Source organism: Mustelus asterias, chromosome 11 (genome assembly GCF_964213995.1).
Source record: "Mustelus asterias chromosome 11, sMusAst1.hap1.1, whole genome shotgun sequence".
NCBI lineage: Eukaryota > Metazoa > Chordata > Chondrichthyes > Carcharhiniformes > Triakidae > Mustelus > Mustelus asterias.
This window is the reverse complement of record NC_135811.1, coordinates 103,677,944-103,690,564: the sequence shown is the minus strand read 5'-3', so window position 1 is coordinate 103,690,564 and position 12,621 is coordinate 103,677,944. Positions and strand designations below refer to the sequence as shown.

The 12,621-nt window shown below is 45.0% G+C and overlaps 1 protein-coding gene across 1 annotated transcript in view; it reads right to left on the bottom strand.

Moving 5' to 3' along the window:
• The window catches only part of LOC144500751 (plexin domain-containing protein 1-like), a 332,900-nt gene that overhangs the window by 154,984 nt on the left and 165,295 nt on the right, over positions 1-12,621 (bottom strand). Inside the window, exon 5 of the mRNA XM_078224149.1 lies at positions 10,504-10,626. Within this exon, the coding sequence (XP_078080275.1) occupies positions 10,504-10,626 (123 nt within the window). The remainder of the gene's footprint in view (positions 1-10,503; positions 10,627-12,621) is intronic.

The following is a 12,621-nucleotide window of genomic DNA, read 5'->3' as shown; positions in this document are numbered from 1 at the left end:
TGGCCCAGCATTTATTGACCATCCCTAACTGCCCTTGAACTGAGTGTCTCGCTCGGCCATTTTCAGAGGGGCATTTAAGAGTCAACCGCATTGCTGTGGATCTGGAGTCACATGCCGGCCAGACAGGGTAAGGACGGCAGTACCGGAATTTTACCGCCCCGGACTCACAGAACAGCATTCTCCATTGGCCTCGGGCGGGATCTTATGAGCCTCGGGCGGGCGAGGCGGTACAATTCCGGTGCAGATTTCCTTCCCAAAAGGGCTTTAGTGAACCAGATGGGTTTTTACGACAATCGTGATCGTCGTCAGACTTTTCAATTACAGTATTTTGATTGCATTCAAATTTCACCATCTGCCAGGGTGGGATTTGAACCCAGGTCTTGGGTCTCTGGTTCAGTGACAGTAGCCCTACACCACAGCCTTCCCATAGTGTAGTGGTTATGTTACTGGATTGGTAATCCAGAGAACATGAGTTCAAATCCCACCACATGACTTTGAGAATCTGAATTCAGTTTGAAATAGACTGGGAATAAAAAGATTCGGTATCAGTAAAGGTGACCATGAAGCTGTTGGGTTGTTGTGGAAAGGTCTACTGTCCTTTCCCAGTTTGTCCTATATCTAACTCCAATTTGCTGGCCCAGTGAATCACGCAACTGGATCAAAGCAGATGTGTGGTTCAAGAAAGTGGCCTACCACCTCAGGGCAATTAAGGGTGGGTAATAAGAGCAGGAACAATAGCAATATTTAAAAAGCATTTGGATTAGTACATGGATGGAAAAGGATTAAAGGGATGTGGGCAATTGGGACTAGCTGGGAGGGCACCATGGTTGACGTGGATCGGTTGGGCTGAAGGGCCTGTTTCCTTGCTGTATTGTTCTAGGGGTGGAATTTTCCCATCCCGCCTGCCACGGGAATCGTAGTGGGCGGGGGTCGACCACGCAATGATTTGTTGACCTTGCGCAGGAATTTCTGGCCTTGGGGCGAATGTGGCCCGAAAGTCCCGCCCTATCTCTAAACGCTGGATTCGCCAATGATACCTGTAGAGTGAATTCAAGTGAATGTCCCAGAGATATTCAAAAATAGTAAATCTCATGCAAACGGGTAAACCTGGAAGGAACCTGTCACTGAATAAGAAAAGGGGGTTAAGGTGGTGGCCTACTGCTTATTTCAGTAGGATGTATGGAGAACCAACCCAAAATAATTAGTAGCAAGAGATAGTAGATGGTTTCATTACTCAGGGTTCTCACATCTCTACAAAAGATGATTTTGTTCTTTATCTATATTTATTCTGGGCAACCTTTGGATTCCACCTGTCCAGTTACTTGTTGCTGGGGGTGTGGGTGCGGGGGCAATAGGAGGAGGTGACGGCCTAGTGGTATTATCGTTAGACTATTAATCCGGAAACTCAGCTAATGTTCTGGGGACCCGGGTTCGAATCCCACCACGGCAGATGGTGGAATTTGAATTCAATGAAAAATATATCTGGAATTAAGAATCTACTGATGATCACGAAACCATTGTCGATTGTCGGAAAAACCCATCCAGTTCACTAATGTCCTTTAGGGAAGGCAATCTGTTGTCCTTACCTGGCCTGGCCTACATGTGATTCCAGAGCAACTAGGAATGGGTAATAAATGCTGGCCAGCCAATGAAGCCCATTTCCCCCAAATGAATAAAACATGAAATTCTTGAGAACTGGCCATTCTCTACTCCTTAAGATTATTTAAGATCTCCCTTTGTAGCAATGAAATCTCTTTAGCAGAACCAGCATTCAACTCAAAACCCACATGAATCTTAATATTTTACATCAAAATTAGAATTCCATTGGCACTGGGATTTGACTTCTAGTGCTAATTTTTTTATTATTGCAGAATCCAAGTTATTATCAAAGTCAATTCCAGGGACAGTGCAGAAGGAGGCCATTCGGCCCATCGAGTCTGCACTGATCACAACCCCACACATTCACCTTGCTAATCCCCCTGACACTAAGGTCAATTTACCATGGCCAATCAACCTAACCCACTCTTTGGAGTGTGGGAGGAAACCGGAGCACCCGGAGGAAACCCACGCAGACACAGGGAGAATGTGCAAATTCCACACAGACAGTGTTACCTTGCATTAAGTTGATCTTTCTTTACACTCTAGCTATGATTGTAACACTACATTCTGCACTCTCTCCTTTCCTTCTTTATGAACGGTATGCTTTGTCTGTATAGCGAGCAAGAAACAATACTTTTCACTGTATGTTAATACATGTGACAATAATAAATCAAATCAAATCAAAACAGTAACATTTGGGCAGAAGGAGTTTTGTAACTCTGAGTCTGTACGAGTCTATTAAGAAAATAATATTCTCATTCCTAACAATTGCTACATGAGTAGGATCACTGATGTGGAAAAAAAGGAGCATTGCAATGATAAATACGAATGTAAGTCTTTCGATTCAATGTAGCTTATCCATCCACATAAATCTTCAATGCACCCAGCTGCGCCTTAGCTATTTATATTAGAGTGTGAGACACTGCTCTGATGTTAAAAGCCCTCTCCAAAGTAAGTACGTAGGTGAGGTCTGATCTGAATCTTAAATTAAGCGGAGTGAGACTTTCTCCTCTTGACAGTTCAGTGCTATGTCAAGGTTGGACCCTGACTCCAGGAGAGGTTGCTCCAGGGATGATGCAGCATGTTGACACGGTGGTTAGCACTGCTGCCTCGCAGCCAGGAACCCGAGTTCAATTCCGGCCTCAGGTCACTGTCTGTGTGAAGCTTGCACATTCTCCCCGTGTCTGCGTGGGTTTCTGCCGGGTGCTCCGGTTTCCTCCCACCGTCCAAAGATGTGCGGGTTAGGTTGATTGGGCATGGTATATTCACTCTAGTGTCAGGGGGATTAGCAGGGTGAATGTGTGAGGTTGCGGGAGTGGGGCCGGGGTGGGATTGTGGTCGGTGCAGACTCGACGGGCCGAATGGTCTCCTTCTGCACTGTAGGGATTCTATGATTCTATTCTATCATGCAGCGATCTCCATTCTCCTTGCTTAGGGCTCGGAGACAGTGCATCTGAGGAAATTGTGGATACGCAAGTTATGATTTCCCATCCAATAATGGATGGAACATCACAGGTTACGTGCGTGTGTAGATCAGTTTGAGAAGGCAATCAAAATAGTGGGCATCAATAATGTTCATAATCAAATACAGTTACTTACATCACGTAACAAGGCAGTAGGCAAGATGATGACATTTCCCTATTCCTTGCAGACAATCATAGATTGAAACTGTCGCTTCATTCTTTGTTCCTGTCTGCCCTTCATACTTAGGGTTAGGAACATGAGAACCTGGGAGCAAGAGTAGGCCATTCAGCCCATTGAGCCTGCTCTGCCATTCAAACACATCATGGCAGATCATCTACCTCTGCGCCGTTTGCTCCCAATATCCCCATATCCTTGGATGGCGTTAGTGTCCAGAAACCTATAGATTTCTCCTTTGAACATGCTCGGTGGTTGATCTTCCACAGTCCTCTGGGTTAGAGAATTCCAAAGATTCTGAATAAAAAAATATCTCCTCATCTCACTCTTAAATGCCCCTTATTCAGAGACTATGTTTCCTGGTTCTAGACTCACTGGCCATGGGAAATATCATGGGCGGGATTTTCTGTACCCACCCCCCCCCCTCCCCCCCCCCCCCTCCTCCTTCCCTGTGTGTGTTTGCAGAGGCGGCTTGCCATTGGCTGGCAGTGGGTGATTCCAGTCCTGTTGCCAATAGGGTTTCCTGTTGTTCGCATCCTCTGCCATTGGGGAACTCGCGGCGGGGGGAGGAGGGGGGGGGGAGGTGGGGAAGAGGGGGGGGGGGCAGGGGTGCAGTCATCGTTGGTGTGACAGGAAGATCCCACCAGCGGGAAGACCTGAAAAATTCCACCCCAATCTACATGTGCCCTATCACACCTTATAAGTTTTAATGAGATCACCTCTCATTCTTTGAAACATGAACCAAATAATGTACACAGTACATATACATACAAAACTGTACACAGTATTCCAGCTATGGTGTCATCCAGGCTCTATACAATTGCAGCAAGACATCTTTACTCTTGTATTCAAATCTCCTTGAGATGAAGGCCAACATGCCATTTACCTTCTAATTGCTTGCTGCACCTGCATATTAGCTTTCAGTGAATCATGAACAAGGACACCCAGGTTCCTTTGAACATCAACATTTCCCAGTCTCTTATCATTTAAGAAATACTCTGTTTTTCTGTTTTTTTCAACTATAGTGGAGAATTTCACACTTATTCACAATTTTTCACAGTAACTTCATTACAGTGTGAACATAAGCCTACTTGTGACTAATAAATAAACATTAAAAGTTAATAAATAAACTTTATATTCCATCTGCCATGTTCTAGCCCAGTCACTTAGCCTGTCCAAATCCCCGTGTAGCCTCCCTGCGTCCTCCTCAAAACTTATTTCTCACCTAGTTTTGTGTCTTCAGCAAAGGTTATCCTTTATATACCCACAATACCATATGGCATCCACATGACATCATTCACCTTTGACCCATCAATGACAATATGCCATTTAACGCACCATTGGGCATGCTTCCTTTTTAAAAATTTCTTCCTGATTCTTTCCGGCGGTTTTACAGCAAGAACAACTCAGAACCGACTGCGGTAACTAAAGAGACACCTGCTTCATTAACTTGCTTCCCACTTGAGTGGCACGGAGGAATTTCCGGCCCAACAAGTCCCCGGGTTGGTGAACTTTGTAAACTTGACTTTGTTCAGGGCTGTTGTCAATGAATGTAAAGCCCAAGGAACTTGATATTAGCAACTGAAGGATATCCAACATCTCTTACCTAAGTGCATCTGAATATAGTACATACTTTACACTAAACCACTGAAGAAGCTGTGTCCATTAACAGTGATCAGTATCAGTGAGGTCAGTCTATCCTCAGAAGGGCACAGTGTCAATCAACAACCAAATTTGGGCTACTACATTTTCTTCCTCCCAATTTCCCCTTCTCCTGAGGGTACCGTCTCCTAGCTGGAGGTTGGTTCCATGTCACCTACTCATTCAACTGGCTATTATTTATGTGTGGGCGAACATTGTGCAGTTTGACATGATGGATGGCAGTAGTATTGCACCAATCCTGATCTTGTATTCACCCAAAGTCAGCATGCACACTGCATGTTGTTGGATGCTCAGAGTCCGCTTCCTCTTATAGAAGAGACCAGAACTAGGGAACAAAGTTTAAAAATAAGAGATCTCCCTTTAGGAATGGAGGAGAAATCTTCTCTCTCGGTAGGTCATGATTCTGTGGAATTCTCTTCCTCAGAGTGGTAGAATTTTAATCTTATTTATTAGTGTCACAAGTAGGCTTACAAAGTAGGCTTACAACACTGCAATGAAGTTACTGTGAAAATCCCCTAGTTGTCACACTCCGGCCCCTGTTCGGGTACACTGAGGGAGAATTTAGCATGGCCAATGCACCGAACCAGTACATCCTTCAGACTGTGGGAGGAAACCAGAGCATCCGGAGGAAATCCATGCAGAAACGGGGAGAACATGCAAGCTCCGCACAGACAGTGACCCAAGCTGGGAATCAAACCCGGGTCCCTAGCACTGTGAGGCAGTAGTGCTAACCACTGTGCCACCATGCCACCCCTAAGAGGTAGGATAATTGAAAACATTTAAGTTAGAGCTGGATAGATTTTTGACTAACAAGGGAGTCAAAGGTTATCAGAGGTAGGCAGGAAAGTGGAGGGCAGCCACAATCAGATCAGCCATGATCTTATTGAATGGCGGAGCAGGCCTGAGGGCCGAATGGCCTAATCCTGCTCCTAATTCTTCTGCTCGTACGGTTATATATTTATAAGTTGAGCAATGATCAGTCGGAGGGACCCTGAGGTGGTTTGCCCATCACCTTCATCTAAAGATTTGCAGACAGCCATTTTCCTTTGCTAGTAGCCTGCCTGAGATCAGAAAACTCAACACGGAATAATGATTGAACTCGGAAAGCTTCATAGCTTAACTGGTCCCTGCCTTAACCAATTGAGATACTATGCCATTTATAATTAGCCCACTGATCTCAACACATGGTTTTAATATCTCGCAGATGTAGCACAACAATTAGGTAAGAGCTTTAGGGATTACACAACTTGAAAAAAAAAATGTTTTTTTGAAAAGCCCCAGGATTGTGCAATTATTCCGACTGAAATCGATATTACTCAAAATGAAAATGCCCCGTTCTTTTAAACGAAAAACCTTTAAATACATCACAATCATTTCTGTTTTTTTGGAACGGAGGAAATGGAAGACTTGCTGAGCGCAGTCAAAGTGAGATTTGTCTTGAAAAACATCCCCGGCCGCTGCTCGCTCTCCAACCCCTTCAGTCGTGGTGATGTCATTGCGTTCAGCACCAGGGAATGTGACCCCTCTTTGTTCGGAGAATAAAATGAGTCAGTCTCTGGACCTCTTCGATGGTCTGTGCAGGTGGAACAAACGTTTTATGACAGGACGCTCAGCAGGAGAGAGAATGAGATGTCCCTCGAGATGCTTATTTAAAAATATACTTTTGCCTTTTGAGATTTGTTCCAACTTTAGATGTTGATTTTAGCTAATAGTAACTGGTTCCTATTTCTGATAGTGATCCGTAAGACCATAAGACGTAGGAGCAGAATTAGGCCACTCGGCCCATCGAGTCTGTTCCGCCATTCAATCATGGCTGATATTTTTCTCATCCCCATTCTCCTGCCTTTTCCCCATAACCCCTGATCCCCTTATTAATCAAGAACCCTATCTATCTCTGTCTTAAAGACACTCAATGACCCGGCCTCCACAGCCTTCTGCGGCAAAGAGTTCCACAGATTCACCACTCTCTGGCTGAAGAAATTCCTCCTCTTCTCTGTTTTAAAGGATCATCCCTTTAGCCTGAGGTTGTGCTAGTTTTTCCTAGTGGAAAACATCCTCTCCACATCCACTCTATCCAGGCCGCGCAGTAAGTTTCGATAAGATCCCTCCTCATCATCCTTCTAAACTGCAATGAGTACAGACCCAGAGTCCTATATCACAATACAGGTCCAGTGGATGGGAATCCAGGTTAAGTTGAGGCTTGGTTGGTTCCTATCCGTGTTCAGTTTTTCACCTAAGGAAAGATATACTGACCTCGAAGAGGTTCAGCAAACAATCTCCAGAATAATAATTTAGGGGTGACACGGTGGCACAGTGGTTAGCACTGCTGCCTCAGAGTGCCAGGGACCCAGGTTCAATTCCAGCCTTGGAAGTACTTCAGTGAAGTACTCTCACCTGAAGAAGGAGCGACACTCTGAAAGCTTGTGCTACCAAATAAACCTGTTGGACTTTAACCTGGTGTTGGGAGACTTCTTACTGTGCTTACCCCAGTCCAAAGTTGGCATCTCCACATCATAGTTTAACAGTGCCAGCCAACAAATGCACAGCTTTATTGAATTTAATTTCACAACTTGCCACGATGAAGATTAAACCTGTAACCTCTGGGTTGTTGCTTCAGAACAACAACCACTAAGTTACTGTACTCTTTGCCCTTCATTCATTTTCCACATGTTCACACTTTCCAGTCGTTGCATAATAATGAAGATTGGCTGAATTTCCCCTTCTCCTCCCTCCCTGACCAAGAACGTCAGTTACAGCACCCCATGATCACTGTCTGAAATTCACTGGCGAGTAGCAAGGAGTAAATCTGGGATCTTGTGGATCCATTTAGCTCTGCTTCGCATTAACCATATGGGAACATTTTTAAAAATTGTATTCCCAGACACTTGTTGGAAAGCATTTCCATTCAGTCCGCTCCGACAGTCAATTGATCTTGTAATGTGAATGCTGACTGAATCTTGAAACTGCAGCAGGAACTGGACAAACAGCCAATCTGCCCCATAGCTTCGTAGCTCATTTCACTCCCAAAATGTCATAGTTTTACAGAACTGTGTGAGATCCTTTGGCCCATCATGTCTGTGCTGACCATCAAGCACCTTTCTACTCTTATCTCACTTTCCAGCACTTGGTCAATAGCCTTGCATGCTATGGCATTTCAAGTGCTCATCTAAATGCTTTTTAAATATTGTGAGGGCTCCCCCTTTACCACTCTTTCAGACAGCAAGTTCCAGATTTCCACCACCGTCTGGGTGAAGAGGTTTTTCCTAAAATCCCCTCTAAATCTCCTGCCCCTGGCTTTAAATTTATGCCCCCTGGTTATTGATCCCTCTAATAAGGGGAAAGGTTGCTTCCTATCTACCCCATCCATGTCAATCATAATTTTGTACACAAATCGTTGGGGACTAAAATTATGAGAGGTTTCAATAGAGTGAACAGTTGGAAGCTTTTTCCCAGGGCAGAAATGACAATTACAAGGGGACAGAAGTTCAAGATAAGGGGGGAAACGTTCAGTCGAGATGTGCGGGGGAAGTTTGTTACACAGATGGGGGCCTGGAATGCACTGCCAAGTTAGGTAGTTGAGGCAGTTGCTTTAGCCACATTTAAGATTTATCTTAATAGGCATATGAACAAATGGGGAAAAGAGGGATACAGGTGGTTGGTTTAGATAGGTAAACATGATCGGCACAGACTTGGAGGGCCTGTTCCTGTGCTGTACTGTTCTTTGTTCTTCTTTGTTCTTTGACTTATAAAAAGAGGGACACTGATCAGCACCAAACTTGAGGGAGCATCAGAACCAACAACAGCTTAAGAACATCTTTGGTGCATTTTAGGCCCAATGGGTGAAGGGAGAAGATTCAAAATGGGCGGCACAGTAGCACAGTGGTTAGCACTGCTGCTTCACAGCGCCAGGGACCCGGGGTTCGATTCCCGGCTTGGGGTCACTGTCTGTGTGGAGTTTGCACGTTCTCCCCATGTCCGCGTGGTGTTCCGGTTTCCTCCCACATTCTGAAAGTCGTGCTGGTTAGGGTGCATTGACCTGAACAGGTGGCGACTAGGGGAATTTCACAGTAACTCCATGGCAGTGTTAATGCAAGCCTTACTTGTGACTAATAAATAAACTTTTATGCAAATCCCTTGACTATGTTTTGCTGAAAAGATTTATTTTGTCTTAAGGAGATGGCAGGAATCCTGTAAACTGTACTTAGACAACGGGTGTTTTGCCCTTAAATCTCTCTCCAGACAAGTCTGGAGTGCAGTAAACAGGAAAATCTCAAACAGTTGCTTGTGCCAGAAGCGTGGAAATAACAGACAGATGACTGGGGCGAGTGTGAGATATGAGGCAACGTCATTCTTCAGTCACCTATCTAACACTTTCAGAAACACAGACACACAGAAGATTTACTAGGTGTAATGTTCCGACCACAGACACGATACAGACATCACAGCTATCAACAGCCATGCAGGAAGTAAATTCCTATTTATAACTGCCTTTGTTATGTTTACCATCAGATAAAGAAAAATCTTTGCAAATGTCAAAACTGCATGCTTAAAGGCTTCAAAAGAAATCGCTCAAAATTGTTGCTCCCTCGATTTGTGCACTCTCCCAGTTTTGCTTCTGTGCTCACCCCAAGTCCTTTTCTCTTTATCTCAATGTCCTCTCCCTCTATCCCAATCCTGTACATTCCCGTACATCTATCCCAATGCTCTCCCTTCCCACGGTGGCGCAGTGGTTAGCACTGCTGCCTCCCAGCGCCAGGGACACGGGTTCAATTCTGGCCTTGAGTGACTATCCGTGTGGAGTTTGCACATTCTCCCCGTGTTTACGTGGGTTTCCTCTGGGTGCTCCGGTTTACCCCCACACTCCAAAGATGTGTGGGTTAGGTTGGTTGGTCAGGCTAAATTGCCCCTTAGCTTCAGGGGGATTAGCAGGGTAAATGCGTGAGGTTATGGGGCTAGGCCCTGGATGGGATTGTTGTTGGTGCAGGTTGATGGGCCGAATGGCCCCCCTTCTGGACTGTAGGGATTCTATGTCTAATTCCCTTCCCATTTCCTGTCCTTCTAACCCAGATCTCCCTGGTCCCTAGTGTTCTCCCCAGTCCTGACTCTCTTAATTCCCTCCACAATCTGGCCATTCTACTAAATTCCCTCCATGTCCTTTTGCCTTTGAACCCATTGTATTTCAACCCAGTTTAGCTCTGCTCGATGTGACAGCGACCTGCACGGATCAGACTTTATCACTGGTCTCTGCCGGCCAGCTGGATCTCAAGTTAACTCCAGTTTCACTCTCCACAGATTCACTCTCTACCAAAGCTGCTAATCCAGCATTCTCCCGTCTCACTTCAGAATTCTTGCTCCCGATCACTGTCCAGGTTTTTGCTGGAAGGCGTGTATAGTGTGGAAGTAGGACGGAGGTTGAATCAGGCCTGGGTATAATATTCTGCATGGTAACTTTCACTCTCTAGACTAAAGTGAGAAGAATGAGCGCATGCTCCAAGTGCAACGGTGTGGAAAGACAGAACAATGGAAAGCCAATTTGTGGCCTGATCTGTGGCACTTAAATTCTGCTCACCCCGTATTGACCAAACTGATAGAAAAGAAAAGTACCGTTATCAAAATATTTGATGGTGGAATTCCTGGAGTAACTGGGATCAAAGTTGGCCATTAGTGGAGCAATGTACTGAGTGGCAGTCAGCATCCGATGGATGACCTCTCCAGTGAATATAAAACCTGAAAGAAAAAAAACGAAGAGTAATTAGCCCTTCAGAATACTCAGGGTCTTCATTTGATTTGATTAATTATTGTCATCCAACAATGCTGTAATTCAACCTCTTAACAGCTTCTTCCCTGCTGCCATCGAACTTTTAAATGGATCTACCTCACATTAAGTTGATCTTTCTCTACACCCTAGCTATGACTGTAACACTACATTCTGCACTCTCTCATGGAATAGAATCCTAGAATCCCTACAGTGTAGGAGGAGGCCATTTGGCCCATCGAGTCTGCACCGACAACAATCCCACCCAGGCCCTATCCCCGTAACCCCACACATTTACCCTGCTAATCCCTCTAACCTACATATCCCAGGACAATAAGGAGCAATTTAGCATGGCCAATCAACCTAACCTGCACATCTTTGGACTGTGGGAGGAAACCGGAGCACCCGGAGGAAATCCACGCAGACACGGGGAGAACGTGAAAACTCCACACAGACAGTGACCCAAGCCGGGAATCGAACCCAGGTCCCTGGAGCTGTGAAGCAGCAGTGCTAATCACTGTGCCACCATGCTGCCTCTCCTCTACTTCTCTATGAATGGTATGTTTTCTCTGTATAGTGCGCAAGAAACAATATTTTCACTGTATACCAATACATGTGACAATAATAAATCAAATCAAATGTATTGGAATACAGTGTAAAGTATTGTTTCTTGCACTATACAGACAAAGCATACCTTTCATAAAGTACATAGGAGAGAAGGAAAGGATAGGGTGCAGAATGTAGTGTTGCAGTTACATTTGATTTGATTTGGTTTATTATTGTCACATGTATTGGGATACAGTGAAAAGTATTGTTTCTTGCGTGCTCTGCAGACAAAACATACTGTTCATAGAAAAGGAAACGAGAGAGTGCAGAATGTAGTGTTACAGTCATAGCTAGGGTGTAGAGAAAGATCAACTTAATGCGAGGTAGGTCCATTCAAAAGTCTGACAGCAGCAGGGAAGAAACTGTTCTTGAGTCGGTTGGTATGTGACTTTTGTATCTTTTTCCCGACGGAAGAATGTGGAAGAGAGAATGTCCAGGGTGAGTGGGGTCCTTAATTATGCTGGCTGCTTTGCCGAAGCAGCGGGAAGTGTAGACAGAGTCAATGGAGGGGAGGCTGGTTTGCGTGATGGACTGGGCTTCATTCACGACCTTTTGTAGTTCCTTGCGGTCTTGGGCAGAGCAGGAGCCATACCAAGCTGTGATACAATCAGAAAGAATGCTTCCTATGGTGCATCTGTAAAAAGTGGTGAGAATCGTAGCTGACATGCCAAATTTCCTTCAAAATGTAGTGTTATAGTCATAGCTAGGGTACAGAGAAAGATCAACTTAATATATGATAAGACCATTCAAAAGTCCGATGGCAGCCAGGAAGAAGCTGTTCTTGAGTGGATTGGTCGCTCAGGAAGGTGAGGGGTGACAACAATATGGAATAGAATACCACCTCACCTTCACTTAGTATCAATGATATTGCGCCAAAGGAGAAGCAGTTCTTTCCTGGGACCAGATGTTTGACTTTTGCTGGCTTTACACTTTCTGTTGACATTTCTCCCACCCTCTTCCACTTCTAAGAAAATGATAACATTGCTTTGCAACTACCTGTGGGTTTGTTCCCTCTGGTGTGCTTATTGGGGAAAGAGTACAATATTTGCATGGTAGATCTCCCACTGTGCTGATTGCAGTCAGTGGGGGCGCTGGAGGCAGGCAAGCTGTGAAGGCGTGACAGGTTGCCACAAGGAATGCATGCAGACAGGAGGTGAGGGGAGGTGTCAGAGACAGTGGAGTAAGTGGAATGGGCAGCAGAGTCACATGTAACTGGTGGTTGAACTGCTGGTTTTAATCACTTGATATCATCTCATTAACATTGCTGCAAAGGGGAGGCGATGATCTAGTGGTATTATCGCTCGACTATTAATCCAGAAACTCAGCTAATGTTCTGGGGAGCCCGGGTTCGAATCCCACCA